At 41.7% G+C, this 19485-nt stretch overlaps 2 protein-coding genes across 6 annotated transcripts in view; both read right to left on the bottom strand.

Moving 5' to 3' along the window:
* The window catches only part of LOC136625577 (acetylserotonin O-methyltransferase-like), a 186101-nt gene extending 172508 nt beyond the window's left edge, over window positions 1–13593 (bottom strand). The window contains exon 1 of the mRNA XM_066599878.1: window positions 13491–13593. The gene's annotated coding sequence lies outside the window, so the exon portion shown is untranslated. The remainder of the gene's footprint in view (window positions 1–13490) is intronic.
* LOC136625576 (acetylserotonin O-methyltransferase-like) overlaps window positions 1–16210 on the bottom strand; it is a 63967-nt gene extending 47757 nt beyond the window's left edge. For 3 of the 5 annotated variants that reach the window (XM_066599872.1, XM_066599875.1, XM_066599877.1), the window contains exons 1-4: window positions 16132–16210; window positions 11266–11401; window positions 9737–9911; window positions 1796–1925 (exon numbers count right to left, since the gene is read on the bottom strand). In XM_066599872.1, coding sequence (XP_066455969.1) covers window positions 1796–1925; window positions 9737–9911; window positions 11266–11337 — 377 coding nt within the window. In that variant the 5' untranslated portion in view covers window positions 11338–11401; window positions 16132–16210. Of the gene's footprint in view, window positions 1–1795; window positions 1926–9736; window positions 9912–11265; window positions 11402–11762; window positions 11902–16131 lie in introns of those variants that run through there. The other 2 variants (XM_066599874.1, XM_066599873.1) reach the window with 2 other exon arrangements.
* Window positions 16211–19485: the final 3275 nt, after the last annotated feature.

The following is a 19485-nucleotide window of genomic DNA, read 5'->3' as shown; positions in this document are numbered from 1 at the left end:
CATTCTAAAACTCAGGACAGTTCGCCTTATTCTTATTCCTTCCTGTTTTGTTTACTTCCATGGATGGATTTTAGCAGTTTCGGAGTAACTCCACTGAGGGTGTTGTAGAGACATTCACCCCAGTAGTAAGGCCAACTTGTTAAAAGTGAAAAACTTATGTAGTGTCCACAGTAGTAGTTAGCTTGTATGAAGACACAGAGCTTTAGATTAGCTGTCATATGATGCCTCAGCACAGTACCTCATTATGTAGATATTCTCCCCCATACAATACAACTCATGGAACATGCCGTAGTTTTGTATGAAATCAGATGCATAAAGAGGAAGAATAGTGCCATATTCCCGTACTGTACAACTCGTACGTTGAATGTGGCCGTAACAAAATTGCGCCCTACTCTCCAACTTCAACCTTTCTTGAGAAAATTAGTACAGGAAAAAGCCACCTCAATGTGTAAAAGTCACTTAGCATGGTTAATTATATACTGTGGGATAACCTGAACAATTCAGAATTACTGTATATATACTACCCTTAATGGTGTTGTGCCTAGAGAAGAACCTCTTTTCCTACGCCTTATTGTTCCTATGCCCTACCGCATATGAACGTCAGAGAAATCTCCTGCTGGGCACCCATCTCTACGACCTGGACACCAAGCACAATGTCCTGTTCTGGCAACCTTGTGCCGTCCTTGTATTAAAGGATAACCATTCATGAATGGCTATCCTGTAATGTTACATTTCTGTTGCTGCAGGGAAAGACCTTGTTGGCTGCAGTTTTCCACATGAAAATCAGCTGCTTACCCCAGGCCATGCATTCTCAAAAGGGTGTGTATATGGGCACAGCTCCTTTAGTCAGGTTCAAATCACATCATCAATTGCAGCCATATCACAATGTTCAGTTACGGGTCAGGTTTCTTGACCACCATTTCTGAGATATCTACAGTAGGTCTACAAAATGACTATAGAATACCTTTCCAAATGAGGCATCACAAAAAAGCGCAAAGGATGAAATCTGTGCTAATATTATTCACACTCGACTACACTCAAATCTTTCCTATTCTCAGGCTTCCCATATCCCAAGTACAGATACAGCAATCTGCATTGTACTAGCATTCTGGCCACTCTTTCAGTAAATAGTATTTGGAAAGTATTGGTATTTCCATTCTTATCACATGTTTTTACATACCTGAAAGAACTTTCTGCAATTTGAATTCATAACTGAACTCCCTAAAAACCCTTCAATAAAATCGTATTATCAACTATTACTATTCATCTACACACTATGGTCAGCTTACTGTACATTCTTAAAAGGGTTGTTCCTCAAAAAGAACCCATCCTCGTATGGCTGGAACCCCCCTATACAAGAAAAGGCGAACTGAGCAGAACCAATCAACAACGATCGCATGGGAAAGGTGGGATTTATGAATTGGCTGAGCGGTCAATTAGAGCCATCGCATTGGTTCATCCAGCGCTGCATTGATTGTCTGAGCAGTGGTTGAAGAACCAATCACAGCCATTGCTTCCTGTAGTGGGATCTATGAGTCCCGTAACCAGGAAGTGATGTTGTACGAGCGGCTGTGGACCTCGGGAACTGCGCCGAACCTCTAGAAAGCAGCGGAAAGGACCTGGACCGAGCCTCCTAGATAATGTATTTTTTTTCCTTATGTAGTTTAACTAGGGCTTATTTTGGGGTAGGGTTTATATTTCAAGCCTCCCTGAAAATTAGGCTAGGGCTTATTTTCATGGTAGGGCTTATTTTCGGGGAAACGGGGTATGTTATCTCTAGCGATTATAACAGTACCTTACAGCTTGTGTGAAGTATTGACAACACGTATATACGGTTTGAGTGTAATACATCATCATGTGATATAGGGTCCTAGGGCTGGACTTCACCAAGTATACATCGGAAACATCAGTATTGGAATAATAACCTTAAAAAAAAATAGAAAATATCAATATAATAATTATTCCTTTACTCAACTGCATCTAAATATTGTATGTATCGTGTAGTTCTCAATTTTGTCCATTAATACTGAACTATAATCATACTGAATATATATACAATAGATCAGACAGCGCCAACGGATACTAAACCGACTCCAAACGTGCTTTATCTCCTATCCCCCGTCAAGGAGGAGAGCTGCAAAGACAATAAGGGGGAACTCTCACCAGGAGAGTGAACCCCCAATAAAAACAGACAGCAGGGTTTCAGTAAAAAAGCTATGCGCTCGCGAAGATGGCAAACAAGTCAAGCGGAGTGTATACAATCTCTGTCCTGTAAGGGACGGAAAAAGAAAATGAAATAGAATAGAAAGGCACTTACTCAAAAGGAGGGGGGTGTATAAAACAAGAAGCCCCCTCCTCTAAGTGCTGACTCCTCTGGGTCCTCTTAGTCGCCGATGGAATTAGCAGGAAGCAAGTTGGTTTCTTCGGTTTTATTTGTCTAAAAACAAATTTACAAGAAGGCAACGCGTTTCGGTGCAGCATGCACCTTTCTCAAGCCTAGGCCTTCTTGTAAATTTGTTTTTAGACAAATAAAACCGAAGAAACCAACTTGCTTCCTGCTAATTCCATCGGCGACTAAGAGGACCCAGAGGAGTCAGCACTTAGAGGAGGGGGCTTCTTGTTTTATACACCCCCCTCCTTTTGAGTAAGTGCCTTTCTATTCTATTTCATTTTCTTTTTCCGTCCCTTACAGGACAGAGATTGTATACACTCCGCTTGACTTGTTTGCCATCTTCGCGAGCGCATAGCTTTTTTACTGAAACCCTGCTGTCTATAATCATACTGAAAGGTTCTACAGTGGTCACATGCCACTTATCCTTTACCTGACCAATGCAGCCAATCATTCATTGAACTCAGTAGTCAATTGTGCATGAATGGCAGGAGACCACTGAGGCCAGTGATTGTCTGCTGTGGTTGTATGAGCAATGAACGGCACGTGAACACTGCAGGAGCCTCTGGGACCGGACCGGCAGCACTGGAGTAGAGGGACATTTAAAAATAAAGTAAACCTTTTCTTTCACACTCTTATCTGCTGCCTAAGAAGCAAAGAACAAATCAGAAGGACAGTGCCTTAAGAAAAATAGCATAAAACAAACACTGAGCATTTAGGAAGGAATCCCGTGGTGTAGACAGCTAACCCAGAGGGTGGTTAGCTGCCACACCTGTAGTCCTGGTAGACCAGAGTATGCAACACTTGTTATGCCCAAAGAGCATCCATAGGCCAGGAAGGAGTCAGGGAAAGTCCAAAACCCAGCAATTTTGGAAAATAAAGAACCAAGGTATTTAGTGAAGAACTTGCACTCAGTAGGTGATGCAAAGTATAAGGTAGAGGTATTTACTGAGGAAAGGGTGGTCTGATGGTGAGAACCCCCCTCTCTCGGATGGTACATCCAAAGGCAGGAAAACAAAATAACGGAAGTAAGTGGGTTAAATAGATAAGGGCAAACAAAGCATCCAATTGAGGTAGGCAAGGTAATGCAGCGCATTTGTGTTTATAGAGTATATATATCGTTTATACCAGTAGTTAAGAGAGGTCAAGGGGAGAGGAGGTCACCAAAATACAGGAAAAGCCAAGAGTGTCATGTTCCAATTGGTGCCAGCATGTGCTTTCCACCATCAGGGAAGATAGGGGCGGGCGCTGTATAGCGGACGGCAGAGTTAGAGCTGCGTGTCATCAAAAAGTGATGAACACAACCCACCACCCGGCCAGTGCACACACGCTCATATAAGTGAGGACAGCAGGGTTTAAGCTGCATGTCATCCATACACTGGCGCGTGTATATAGCTGCCTCTATTTAAGCATTAATAATGATTCCAAGGATTTCTGTTGCCCGAAGGAGTAGCGCACTGCAGCGTATTTTTTCACTGATATGCCGCGGCTGCCCATATGAATGAACAAATAATCGCTAACTAGGTTCTGGACTTTATCATGGCTATTTTTCTTTCACGTAATTTTTGGAGGCTTTGAATACCCCGCCTTCAGCAAATTGAGTGCTGTGATTGGCTAATCGGGCGCCAGCAGCCAATCACAGCTGGCGCTTGATGAGTCAATCACAGCCATTCAGTCATGTAATTCACTGAATGGCTGTGATTGTCTCATCGAGCACTGGCTGTGATTGGCTGCTGGTGCTTGATTAACCAATCACAGCCCTCAATTTGCTGAAGGCGGGGTATTCAAAGCCCCGTCACAAGCAGAAGCTCAGCTGTGAGACGAGGAGGACGAAGTTTACCACAGCGATGCTGCCAGAGAACATCGGGAGGTATCGTCACGCCGCTGACCAGGTGAGTATTGATTTGGGGGGCAGGGGCACTTTAACTAGGTCCTATTTTCTGGGGAGGCCTTATATTTCAAGTCTCTCCCGAAAACCTGATAGGTCTTACTATCGGGGAATGGACCTATTTCTGGGGAAACATGGTACTAATCAAGAGATGTGTTACATTTAGAGATGAGCGAGTATACATGTGTATATATTAAGGACAATCTAACTGACCTCTGTGTGCATATACTGAGGATAATCTACCTAATCTCTATATGTATATATTAAGGAGACTATAACTGACTTCTGTGTGTATATATTGAGGAGAATATAGCTGAGCTCTGTGTGTATATGCTGAGGAGAATCTAACTGACCTCTATATGTATATACTGAAAGGCTGTACATAAGGAAGCAGCCATAAACGGCAAGGATGCAGCATGCCTTTGAGGCTAAGAAGGGGCTGCAATCTTTAGTCTGGGGTTGAATTTGAATCAAAAGGAGCGTTATCTTTAAGGGTAAAATATGAGAAAAGTTGGAGGGGTGGCACATTCTGCAGATGGACATTGGTACATGCAATCGGAGGAGAATCTAATGCTCCTCTATGTGTACGCATATTTTATTCCTCAGTTCCTCTAAAGTAACCAAGACTTCATAAAATTTTCCGTGCGAACAACAGGTAACACCTGTATCAAATTAAATTGTGTGAAGCCTGGTAGATCAGCTAGTATCACAATAAAATTGAGAAGGAATAAAAAGGATAACATGAAAATAAATAATAGCAATAATAATATAAAATATAAAAAAAAAAATAGATATAAAAATATATTCCACCAAATATATTGGGACCTCATTCAGGCTGTTAGGAGTCAATGTATTAAGACAGAATATCCAAAACATTTCTTCACTTTTCAGACGTGAGAAATAACCTGTGCATGTTTACTCCAAAGGTGTTACTCTCAAAAGAGAGAAAAACCAAGTAATCTTGTAGATATGATACCTTTTGAAATGAAACAAAAATATGTGTCGTTATAGCGAGCTTTCAGAAAGTCTTAGGCCTAATGAAACTGATTTGGATGGGATATATATATATATATATACACATATAAATATATTGCAAATCAGTCTCAAATTTCTGTGTGTGAATATTTGTATTTAGGTCAAGATGGGTGTCGTCTCTGTATATATATATATATATATATATATATATATATATATATATATATATATATATGCCCCGTTCAAATCAGTGTTATTAAGCCTGAGGGTAACAGGCTGTGGAATCTTGCAGTGAAACGACATCACAGCCCCAAAATCCTTCGGTCGGCACAACTACTTTTAATCACTTTAAATGCCTCACTAGAGGCACCTATCATTGTTTAGCAGTGCTAGCCACTAAAAACTCCCTCCCCCTCCTTTTTTCGATAGGAGTCTATGGCGCCTCCAGTGTTTTGCTGTCAAAAATAGGACAAGGCCTATCTTTTCAGTAAAAATTTCTGCATTGATATAACGTGCCTATGTTCTATCTTTTGCAGTGTGATTTCTTAGGCGTGTCAAAAAAATCGTACGTTTGAAGGAATCCTTAGGTAACCATGGGTTTTAATTTTTTTCAAGCGCCTATTTTAATAACGCCCATGTGAATGAGCCCTAAGAGTGCTATCACACAAGCACCGTCAATAATCGCTTCATAGCACTAGTTACTGGGCTGCATCTTCGCTTGCAGGTCCAGTCCGGCAGCGGTCAGTAATTTGCTAGCTGTACTGCTCGTGTAATATTAACGTTACTCTTTAGGCCAGGGCTACACTGAGACGTCTCGTAGTGCTACTGACTGATTTTAACTCTCGATTGACAGCTGCAGTTTGCGAAATTACATGCAACTCAATGTATTAATTTGGACTGTAGTTGTAACTTAATACTAACTATCAAACAGTAGCGTTACAAGAAGTATTGGTGTATTCCTTGCCTTAAACAGGTATTCCCACCTCACCAAACATCACCAAGATGGGAATACAGTTCTGTTCTCTGCAGCGACTGATGGCCAGGATTATGGAAACAGGCAAACTAACCGTTCTACCTAGTTTGTGTAACTCCCGTAGAAGTGTATGGGAGCTATGTAAACAGCAAACTCTGCTGTTTCTGTAACCCCATAAGATGTGTAAATAGTACAGTTTACTGTGCTACACAGTTTACATAACTCCCATTAATGACTATGGGATTTATGGAAACAGTGAAGAAGGGCAAGTTTGCATAATCACGGCCATCTTGGACAGGAGGAGGAGGTGACCCAGGGGAGGGAACGTAGGGTAATTATAATGATAGGTATGCGTCCTACCTCTGGGACCCACATCTCAGTGGATATACCATAAGTGACAGAAGACAACACCTATAGTGCTCCACTCTTCTGCAAAGAGAACAAACCAATGTTGGCTCTGTATCCCCAGCTAAAATACTGAGGAAGGGGTGCAACGGTCCCAAAACACATCTATTTATTTATGCTGGATTAATTCTTAATAAAAACAGGGGAATCGAGTGCCTACAGCCACTTTTTCCTGCATTTATTCCATGTACTTGCATGTCCTCCTTGGAAGATGTGACATTCCGTGGACTGGCTGCACCCTATCAAACTCGTCAAGAATCAATCTCACTCCCAAATATAGAATATGGGAGGAGAAAATAAAACTAAATTCCCAAACCTAAACATTGGTTTATAGACATGCTAGGCTCCCTCTTTTTTCATCTCATCTTTCATTAACACCTTTAAGAGGCAGTTGTGCCACAGATATGTTGTGTATAAGTAATTGTGTCCTGGGAATTACAATATATGAAGTCTCCTCGGAGTTCTGCAGCCTACAGAAATACATTTTACCTCCTTATGTCACAGAGCTCAGTTCCTTATCATTTACAGTAGATGGCACATTATACCATTACGTGCTGAAATAATTGTATATTCCAAGTGATAGAAGTCCAAGCTGGTTATTTCTACATACATTGTGAGGGGGATCTTGGGTCTGCTCCACTTGATAGGACACATGTGGGGTTGTTGTTTGGCCTGTGACAAGCTGTATTTTCATCACGGTTGCTGACTGCACCAGGGAGATCTGCAGGTAGGAGAATCTCTGCCTTTGTTATACACCGGGCATTTAGTCATCACATGAATTGTCTTCTTAGGCAAGTGTGATGTGCATCAGAAAATTGGATCTATATCTCAGTATTTTGCTGTGATTGTGTTTTTAATGTGCGCTTTTACCTTGCGTAGAAAAAACAATTGCATGTACTACCGATAGTTAAGATAAAAATTGCATCACACTTGTATGCAAATCCGATGCATTTTTTTTCACGCTTTCATAGAAAATTTGTGGTTCTTGATTCAGGCATCATTCAAAAATAGAACTTTCTAGAAAAACCAGCCCTGTGAACAAACTGAAATTAATGGGTTCTTTTCTCGTGCAAGTTTCATTCATATCATAATCAGACAAAACTCGCACATGGAAAAACACTTGTGCCCTTTTCACTTTGGGGCTTTCCCCATTTTTTTAAATAGTTTGACTTAATGTGCCTAAGGCTTTATAAAATATAATCTTCATTGTGCCGGCCTGCCGCTCTGGGCTAGACATTACAGTTTTAGACAAACAGAGCTGTTCTATTTTCAGTGTTTTTTGGCTCCAGTTCTGTCAAGGTGACCAACATGCTTTTGCTGTTTTGGTGAGCCGAGGTTTTATAAGCAGACCAAAACAATGTCAGTAGCCTTTAAGGAACTGAAGTTACAGCTGTTTGAAGTGGGGCAGGAATACTGAACCTACAGCTGTCAGTTTTAAGTCAGTGTGTGAGGGGATGCAGCAGCGGACCAGCCAGCAGCAGAGAAGATCTGTGATTCTCCTGTATCTCTCTCTGGCCACCTGCAGACGGGCGGAAATTCCGCGGTGGGATTTCCACCGCAGGAAGCCTGCATAGGATTGCGTTAACAAACGCAATACTATGCAGATGGCCGCGGTTTGGCCGCGAGAAATCTCGCGCGGCAAACAAATCGCGGCATGTGCTATTTCTGTGCGGGGCTCTCAGAGCCCCGCACAGAAACGTCACTCGCCTGCTGCCGGCTCCGGTCTGTGCATGCGCCAGCTGCCCGGCAGCCAGCACATGAAAGATCCGGAGCTGTGGGGCACGGGTGAGTATGCGCTGCTCTCTGCAGGTGCTCGGGTCGGGTCCCACAGCGAGAATTCTCGCTGCCGGATCCGACCCGGCCGTCTGCAAGCGGCCTCTGTCCCAGAAACAGGGGAATTTTTGTTCATGTTATTCCACATTCAGAGCATTTTTGCTCCAACTGTCACATATGGGAGTTTTCCCAGAAAGCAGTGAAATGATGAGAAGTTGTTCATCTAATTGCTCTTCTACACAGCTTAGCCCCACAGATGCTGCAGTAATGGCTGACCATGGTATCTAAAGATTTTTACAGGAAAAAAATGTAACAAATTTTTTCCTCCTACACAAGTACTACACAGTATTTTTTGTAAAAGAAAACAAACAAAAATGATTATATTGCATATAGGCCCCCTGCACACGGGCGGAAATTCTGCGGCTGGATTTCCCGGAGAATTACCACCCCCACTTGCCTGCAAAGGATTGCATTACAATACGCAATCCTATGCAGATGGCCGTGATTTGTGACAAAGCACACTCAAAACAAATCGTGCTCTATTTCTGTGCGGGTCTCGCAGAAGCCCACACAGAAATGTCACCCTCGGGGCGCTGGCTCCGCCCTGCACATGTGTCGGCAGGCCGGCAGCCGGCACATCAAAGAGCTGGAGCTGCGGGAGAGGTGAGCGCTGTATTGGTCCCTGCAGGGGCTCGGGTCGGGTCCTGCTGCAAGAATTCTCGCAGCGGGATCCGACCTGGCCGTCTGCAGGCGGCCATAAGGGTTAAAATTATAAAACCGATATAAACATGGTGGTATTGTAATCGTAATGAACCGCAGAATAAATGTAACATTTCTACCACACTGAACGAAAAAAAAGTATAGAATTTATCCAATACATTATATGTAACCAAAACTGATTTCTCGGAAAACTAGAACTCGGCAGGCAAAATACAAGATCTCACAGCTACACTGATAAAATAAAAAAGTTATGATTGCTGGAACACAGAAGTGGATACAATTTACTGGTGTTTAAGGTTAAAATTAGTCATGTCACTAAATGCATTTAAGGAGACCGAGTTCTGCATCTAATATATTAACATGAGACATTCAAAATCTACAATAAACGTGACATTTTTAGGAGGATTTTTCCAATTTTAACGTGACTGTTGGGGGAGGGGGAGTTACGTTGGATCACCTGGTAGTTAATAGCTTTTGCTGCAGTACCAAGTGTAATTATCACATATGCTGTTCACAGCCATGCAGGCAACCCTTACATGTGATGATATCAGATTCATATACTTCTACCCTAAACTACAGACTCCAATTAACTCGATTATTGAAATTAAGTTACCTTCATTATTTTTCAAGTCAACCTTCAAAAGGTTCAGTCCAACACAGGCATTAAGCAAGCGCTCCATCCCATCTACACTGGTACTCAGGCGTGTAGCAATGGTCGCTGCTGAAGCCGGTTCCTCTAGTTCATGGAGCAAGTCAAAGACTCCCAGTTCACAGGCAGTAAACATGATCTACAAGGGAAAAGCAACAAACTGCTTCAGACTCTACTACCTGTAATAAGTTGTAGGGTTATTATGTAACAAAGTAGTAGAAAATAAACCTGCAGCGCTTGCAGAAAGAACTGTGTACCCAGAATCCCCCAGGTGAATGGAGTAGTGATGCACTTGTGACTACAGCTCTATTTACCTCCATGGTACCGAGGAGATACTGTAGCTCACTTTACCATTTGTGTAAAAAAATCCCACATATTTGGTATCTTCGTATCCACAACAACCTATACAATAAATTGAACACATTATTTATCCTAAAAGGCAAAAACCATAATAAAACCCTTCAAAAAATGGATGCAAAAAACAATAAAAGTGATCAAAAAAGCTGTATGTACCCCCAAAATGGTACCAATAAAAGCTACAACTCGTCACACAAAAAACAAGTCGTCACAGAGCTATGTCCATGGAAAAAATAAAACTTATGAATGCAGTGATGTAAAAAAATATAACATTTCCAAGAAAGGGGGTTTTATTGTGGAAAAGTGAAAAAAAAATAAAGTTCTTGGTATTGTGGTAATCATAGCAGTCCACAGAAAAAAATCTATCATGTCATTTATGCTATATGGGGGAAAGTGACTACTATTCCTTTACCATTTGGTGTTCATGGCATCTTCTCCTCATCACCAAAGCATTGCATGTTGTTGTGCATAATATAAAAAGTTATTTATTTAGATATATAAAAAAATTATTATAATTATAGATCTGAGCTGGAATTGTATAACCCTTTAATGGCCGGTGAGCTGGACTTTACTATTACATTATGTCATAAATACTGTACAATTCTGCACTCAGCATAACTCATGTAGCTCTGAGCTATAATTTCCCAACCCATTAATGGCTAGATAGCTGGACTTTACTATTACATTATGCTATATAAATGCTGTACAATTCTGCACTTGGTATAATTCATGTAACTCATCCAGACATGCATTCATTATTTTCAGTGATGCAAACTGCACTTTGCATTAAGTCAAGACAGAGTATGAAAAGACTCCCACGGGTTAAAGGGGTATTCCCATCCCAGCTTTTCATGGACAAGATGGGAAAGCCCAGAAGCTCTGATCTGACCACCTGTCGGAAAGAGCCGAGCTACACTATTTCTGTAGCTTCCAATCACTTCAATGAGAGCTGCACCAAGCACTCGCCTCTTTCCCTAGGCTGTGGCTGGTAGCCATGGCAGCTGTTTCCCCATCATAGCTATGAAAATCAGAAATGCAAATATCACTTTAATGTTTCCATGCACAAATCATTAAACCCATTGATGGTCCATGAAATTGTAGAATCGGCATTTGCAACAATGGAATTCAGTTCTTACCTTTGAGATAAAAAACCCTTGCTGATAGTCAAGAAGTATTTGTGGATATTCAAGTTCTTCCGCGGAGCTCATGTTGGTGTGATCTGCAGCAGCTCAGTCAGCCCTTTCTAACTTGAGATGTGTTACTGCAGAGGACCTAGGTCAGATGAGAAACCAGTTGTCTCAGCTCTGCTTATGAGACACTCAAAGCTGTAAGAGCCTTTAGTATATGGAATATATAAGTAACTTCATTACTTTCAGATGAAGGAATTTGCCATTAACTTATAGCAGAACTTTAATAAATGAATAGCTTTTTAAAGTTTAGTATAAAACGTATTCAATTCCTGAGGAAAGTGACAAAAACACTGCAGTTCTACAGTGAAACAAAATATGGGACTTCATTATTATAAACTGTGCACATAGATAGGATAATACAAAAAAAAAGCTCATCACTCATCACTTTCTAAAATGTTTGGCCCCCCTGTATCCAAAGCTATATAAAAAATCAATATATTCACTGTGGTGATTGACAGCTGCTTCAGTGCTCTGGCAGCATGGCATTTCTCAGGTGATGTTACCAAGGAAGAAGTCCTGTCAACGTCCGGTAAATCTGTCTAGCCCTTTTATTGGATGCAACAACCCATGTGACCACTGCCCCTAAAGTAAACAGAAAAATGGAGCAGCGGTAAGTGACAATAAGAGTTGATTATGTACATTTTTTTTCACATAGTTCGTCCCTCCACTGCTATCACTGATTTTAATTTGGAAAACCACTTTTAGTGAAAAAGCTATTCGCACCCAAAGATGTCCATAATCTAACTATTTTGTTTGACATTGTAATCCATACAATCCTTAAAGGGAACCTGTCAAGTCCAAGAACACTACAAACTAAGACTAATAAGAGAGGGACTTGGAGGGGTTCTTATCATACATCCGCTTGGGCACTTGTGTGTGTGTGTTTGTACTGAATGAAGAGCCAAGTCCAATGCATGCACTGAGTGCTGGGTTCCCTGGTGGACAGCAAAGCCATCTGAGGACTTGGTTTCAGCAGGGATGGCTTCTAGTTTTTATTAGTATCATTTTGAGTTTTATAACACTTTTTGATTACTTTATTCCTTTTGGGGAAGCAAGAGAACCAGAAAATGGCTATTTTGGCATTTTCTTGCTCAGTTTTTCTCTTCCTTACAAAATTCACCAAGATAGATAAATAATGTAATATTTTTTATTAAGGCTGCTACACATGTAGCGATACCAATTGTGTGTAGTTTTTTTGCTCTTTTTACTGTATTCTGTAAAAACGTTAAGATGCCGCTGTCAGCAATGACTGTGGCATCTGTGGGGTTAAAGAGTGTAGAAAAATGTTTAGATGAACAAATGAGCATCTTCTCATTGTGAGATTTAAAAAAAAAAAACCTTCATATGTGACAAATATGTTCTCTGATGGATAAGGGGGTGATTACATGAACAAAACTCCATGTCCCTCCTCCCCAAGGATGGGAGAGAGGTAGGAGAATCGCAGATCTTCTCTGCTGCCCCCTCCCGTTCTCTGCTCTGCACAAAGACTGGCATGAGAGCTGTACATATGTAAAAACTGTTCCCTTGTCCATCGTCATTGTGTGGTTACTGTACCCTCCGCAGTAAGGAGGAGACTGAATGGAGCACTGGACATGCAAGCACACTAGCGCTCCATTCACTATTAATGATACTGCAGAGGTACCTGAGTGGCACCCATGAAGGGTGCAGCTGAGGGCACAGGTGGTGCTTATGTCCCAGGTGCTTGTATGGCTGGCATAATGTTGGGGTGCAGGATACAGTCCTCGCTCCCTTCCCTGCACTTGTCCTCCCTTGTCCTCCTCCAGTGTTACTCTCAGATGCTTATAGCATGATACAAATGTAGCGTGCAGGAGGAATAGGGATCAGCTTGTATTCATGGTGACTCTGTACTCTGACTCCCATTCACAATGCTATAAATAAAGTATAATAGTGGTTGCAGTTCATGAGGCCAGTTTGTAATAGGCCAGAGTGAGGGGCAGCTTGGTGGTTGCATGTCCACCTGTTCATGCTACAGATAAATGATGGTGATAGTGGTCCCTGTTCCTGGAAGGTGGTGTTGTATGCTATGTAGTCCAGATGTTTTCTAGTGGGAAGACGGTACATGACTCGCAGTAAGGGTGAAATAGTAAAACTCACTTTTATTGCAGTTCTGGGCAAACACGACAACGTCCAAGACAATCAATATTCTGTACCTCAGAATCCAGGGCTTGGTAAACGGAGCTTTCTCTCTCAGTAGAATGCGTTGTATCTGGCAGCTTTCCTCCTGTTTCCTCAGACTAAGGGATGGAAAGCTCTCTGGTTGTACTTTATCCAGCTTTCTTCTCCCTTTAGCTTTCTTGCTCTTCTATCGACACCTCTCCCTCACTACTGCACTCGTCGTTACTTGCTATAAACGTTATTTGCTTCTCGCGTCTTACTATTTTCCAGAAATGGTTGAGACTATATAGGTACTCTCCTTTCTTAGACATAGGGCTCAGGAGCTACATAGAGGTTTAGCCCATCCAGTGGTTGAGACTTGTTGGTTCTTCGATCACCAACCGCGTTCTACTCTGTTTCCCCAAAAATAAGACCTATCCCCAAAATAAGCAAACATTTAAAATAATACATTACCTAGCAGGCTCCTGCTGCTCTCTGTAGGTCCGGCGCTGTTCCCGCAGTCCACAGCCACTCGTACAACATCACTTCCTGTTTATGGGATTCATAAATCCCAGTTCTAAGAAGCAATAATTGTGACTGGTTCTTTGACCGCTGCTCAGCCAATCAATGAGGTGCTGGATGAACCAATGCGATGGCTCTAATTGGTCATGGCTCAGACAATTCATAAATCCCGCCTCTACAACAAGAAGGTTGTTGATTGGTTCTTCCACCTCTGCTTAGCCAATCAATGCAGCACTGGATAAACCAATCCCAGGCATCGGCTTGGTTCATCCAGCGATGCATTGATTGGCTGAGCACCGGTCAAAGAACCAATCATAGCCATGCTTCCTAGAGGCGGGATTTATGAATACCGTAACTAGGAAGTGATGTATGAGCAGGCAAGGACTGCGGAAAGCCTTAGTACATTTTATTATCCCTTCTCAATCCTGTGACTGGTCTTGTCCAACATTAAAGGGGTTGTCCCGCGCCGAAACGGGTTTTTTTTTTTTTTAACCCCCCCCCCGTTCGGCGCGAGACAACCCCGATGCAGGGAGGTAAAGAAAGCTCACCGGAGCGCTTACCTGAATCCCCGCGCTCCGGTGACTTCTCTACTCACCGCTGAAGATGGCCTCTTCCTCCGTGGACCGCAGCTCTTCTGTGCGGTCCATTGCCGATTCCAGCCTCCTGATTGGCTGGAATCGGCACGTGACGGGGCGGAGCTACACGGAGCTACACGGAGCCCCATAGAAGACTGCAGAAGACCCGGACTGCGCAAGCGCGGCTAATTTGGCCATCGGAGGGCGAAAATTAGTCGGCACCATGGAGACGAGGACGCCAGCAACGGAACAGGTAAGTATAAAACTTTTTATAACTTCTGCATGGCTCATAATTAATGCACAATGTACATTACAAAGTGCATTATTATGGCCATGCAGAAGTGTACAGACCCACTTGCTGCCTCGGGACAACCCCTTTAAGATTTCCCTGCATAGCTGTGATATTGAACGAGGTCTGACACATGTTGCTAACAGTATGCAGAACAGCTCTCCGTAGTTGGAGACTGTTCTGCATATGTATGTCGAAGAGCTGTTCTGTATACTGTTACAGATATGCAGAAAAGCCCCCCGGCATCAGAGCGATGTCCTGTTTACTGTAAGATACATATGCAGAATAGCCTCTGACATCGGAACCCCACCTTACATATTGTAACATACATAAGCAAAACAGTCTCCAGCTTTGTCCTGCATATTGGAACATACATATGCAGAACATCATGTGACATCGCATCTCTGTTCTGTATACACTAACATACATATGTAGTATAGCTTCTGACATTGGAGTGCTTACCTCCCTACTGTGACATAAATATGCAGAACGTCCATGGACTTCAGAGCACTGTCCTTTATTCTGTAACATACATATGCAGAACAGCCTCTGATATTGGAGAGCTGTCCTGCATACTGTAACACACATATACAGAACAGCCTCCAGGATCAGAGAGCTGTCATGAATACTATAGGAGACATATGGAGAACATCCTCCAACTTTGAAGAGCTGTTCTGTGTACTGTAATATACATATGCAGAACAGCTTTTGACATTGGATAGCTGCCCTCCCTACTGTTACATGCATATGCAGAACCTCCTTCGACTTTGAAGTGCTGTCTACATTCTGTAACATACATGCGCAAAACAACCTTCAATATCGTAGAGCTGTCAAGCATATTGTAACATATATATGGAGAACAGCCTCTAACATCATAGAGCTGTCATTTGTACTGTTATAAACATATATCAGACCTCGCGTGACACTGGATCTCTGTAGTGAATTTTTATTGCTGGATGAGGTGCTAATAAAATCATCATGATAATTTATTTTTTTGTGTTTTTGTTGAGTAATTCCAAGGAATCTACGTGCTATACCACCCAAAATAAATAAGAGCTGAGAAGTGTGTGGATGTCAGGGAAATTGGACTGGAAAGGGTACAAAGAAGTTAGTCATATTATAAAAATATATACAATATTTTTATAGTGACAAGACAGCAGCTAAGAGAGCTCTTCAGGAAATCTGTAACACAGCATCCTGTCCCATGCCATCTTATAAGTGCAGTTGTTCAACATTTACCCATTTACCCTGTTTTTGCAAATCACTTCTATGTTGCCTGAGGCTGAAGAGGAAAGAGAATATTTATCTTACCTGAAATTTTGCTTTCCTGGAGTCCGGAGACAATCCACATATATATCCTCCCAATAAAGTACATTTGCAGTTATTCATCTCTATTTATCCCATGTCTGAGCTGTGTGGGAGGGTTCTTATAGGCCAGTAATTAATTACTTGCAATTTCTTCATTTATCATTCTAGGTGGGCTGGTCAGAGGGTGGAGTCTAGGGGCAAAATATCTCTTTTGTGCTGCCTTCGGACTTAAAAAAAAAAAAATAAAAAATAAAATTGATTTTCTGTGTATCACCACATTCCAAGGCCATAATATTTTTATTTTTCCGATAGCAAAGTTGTTTGAGGGATTGCTTTTTGCAGTACCATTTTGATGTTTATATGACTTTTTAATTTCTTTTTAATCCTGTTTTGGGGAAGCAAGATGACCAGAAACTGGCTGTTTTTGGCAATTTATGGCTTCATTTTTTTCTCTACAGAATTTACCATGATAGATAAATAATATCATATTTTATATTAAGGATGCTACAGATGTGGAGATACCAATTTAGTGTCTTAGTTTTTTGGTCTTTTTATTTATTTTTTAAATATTTATAGCATTGTGTAAGAGGAAATATACTTTTTACATTTTTTTTCTGTAAGATTGTTTAGATGTCACTGTTAGCAGTGGAGTTAGGCCTCATGTCCACTCGCACCTATGGATTCCACTTCCGGCAGTGGTATTCGTGAATGCCCATGGACATGGAGAGGAAAAGACAGTTTCTTACCTCTTCAGATCCAGTGCGGGTCTCCTCTAAGCCACCCAGATCTTCTTTTTGTAGCACGGCAGCTGCGCCTGGCGCATGCGCAGTGCTTCCTTTTTTTTTTTTGAATCTCCTGCTTTCCCGTGGATCCGCAGCACAGCCATAGTGACAGCTGACAGTGTGTCGCACATCGGACGGCTTCCATTGACTTCAAAGGAAGCCATCCCTGCACAACCTGCTGGAAACTGGAGCATGCTGCGATTCCTTCCCGCGTGTGCGATCTGCACACCGGGAAAAAAAAATCACAGCCGCATGCTTTAAATTGCAGTGCAGATGCTAAAGCATCCCGATGGATGGCAGGACGTGTGGATATTCCGCGTGAGAGACACGTGCGGATTTTATACCTAAAATCCACCCATGGAAATTGGGCCTTATGCAGTGAAGAGACATGTTGAGATGAAGAAGTGCTCATCTTCTCATTCTTTTTCTGGAATACTGAAAGCCATTCATGTCTGATAGAGAGCAAATATATTCTATGATTGATAAGTAGTGATTACATGAACATAACTCCCTATTCCTCCTACTGTGGAATAGGTAGGGGGAGGGGGGGTAGGAGAATTGCAGAGCTTTTCTGCTGCCCCCTCCCATGCTTTCCTCTGCACGCAGTCTGGAATGAGAGCTATAAATTCAGCATTATAGAAAACAGCTACAGCTCTGGTTTTTAATAATCTTGGCTTTAAAGTGACACCATAAGCATGTTATTAACACTTGTAGAACCAAAGATACAGCTGTTTGAAGTAGAACACACTGTTTGTCCAAGAGTATAATGTCCTTTTCCTGTAGAACAAACAGAGCTTGTCCCAAAATGAAGAGGGCTCACCCTTTGCAATCTAATTTCCCTGCCACCCGCACACTTCCGAGCTCTTATTCATTTATTAGTGGGAAATTGCATTATGGATTCCTTGGAAATACTAAACAAAAACACAAAAAATTAACTGTCCTAATGATTTTATTAGCAATTTTATTAAAATTAAACGTTAGGTATGAGCGTTTTACATCAGAAAGATTACATATATATATATATATATATATATATATATATATATATATACACACAATTATAAGACTATTCATTTTTAATTTCTCTACTGATTATCCATCTATCTATCCATCCATCCATCCATCTCATATCTATCCATCCATCTATCTCATATCTATCTATCTATCTATCTATCTATCTATCTATCTATCTATCTATCTATCTATCTATCTATCTATCTATCTATCTATCTATCTATCTATCTCCTATCTATCTATCTCCTATCTATCTATCTATCTATCTATCTATCTATCTATCTATCTATCTATCTATCTATCTATCTATCTATCTATCTATCTAATAGAGGCATCCTATAACTGCCTACAATGTTTATAGCATATGTTTCTAACACTAAGCAGATAAGAGCTCAGACTTTGGAGTTCTCTTCTGCATGCTGTAATCTATACATATAAAATGAAATGTCTTGACTGACTGACTGATTTATCAATTTAAAGCCGAACCTACTAAAGTTTAAATGATGAAATTTGGACAGTAGCTTCTTTGTATAACGTAGACATCGACTAAGAAGGATTTTTTCAAATTCAACCTCCAAGGAGGTGAAAAGGGAAGGGTCAAAGTTTGTATGGGAAAACAATGCCCCTTTTAACTTGAGGGCTCGTTTAGATGAGTGCTGTCTGCGTGCATTAGAGACATTGCATAGGATGCGCTTCTATAGGGACCAATGGGTTCCTATAAAAGCGTTCACATGGACGATTGTTAGACGCACTGAATTTGCGCATCTAATAAAGATAGGACATGCGAGTGCAAACTCATATGTCAGCTCCGAGGTGCACGCAAAGATAGGACCTGTCCTATCTTTGCTGTGTGTTTTTCATACACTCCTCCTGCATACTATGTCTGAAATTAAAAAAACATTTCTTCAATGAGCGTTAGAAAGTAGGTGAGACCTTAAAAGAGTATGCACTGTCCCTACAAGAAGACATGAAGGCTGTAGCACGTGCTGATCGTAATAAGGCAAGTGGAGCTGACCAGGCTCTCAGAGAACAGGGCATTGAGGGCTTGATAACAGAAACCCTCTGGAGCCAACTAAAAATGTTGTCCGTGCAGTACCTGGACACTACGTTCATAAAATTTAAAAAGTTGGCCATTACAGTTCTGGGTACTGAGCCCCAGGCAGCAGAGGGGGAGGAGTCTAAGGATGGGATGACTCTAATGAGTGATGGTAGATTGTACACGTCATGCTTGCGGGGCAGGACCAGACAGTCTGAGTAGTCCAGTGATACTGCTAGTGAGCCCTTGTTAGAAATGCAGCAGCAGATGTGAAACTAACCAGCAGTGTTGCCGCCCTGTGCAAAAAGATTGGGGAGATGGAGAGTGTGCATGTATCACCCCGACCACTAGTCCCCGAGTGCAGGCTACCGCCTGGATCACCTCGGCCTCTCAAAAGTTACCCATGTACACCACGGCAATTTTGTGATCACTGCCATCAGTAAGGGAATGAGTTAAAGGGGTTGTCCCGCGCCGAAACGGGTTTTTTTTTTTTTCAATAGCCCCCCCGTTCGGCGCGAGACAAAC

Source organism: Eleutherodactylus coqui, chromosome 4, assembly GCF_035609145.1.
Source record: "Eleutherodactylus coqui strain aEleCoq1 chromosome 4, aEleCoq1.hap1, whole genome shotgun sequence".
NCBI classification, from domain to species: Eukaryota; Metazoa; Chordata; class Amphibia; order Anura; family Eleutherodactylidae; genus Eleutherodactylus; species Eleutherodactylus coqui.
The sequence above is the reverse complement of the archived record's forward strand: the minus strand, read 5'-3'. Positions and strand labels throughout refer to the sequence as shown.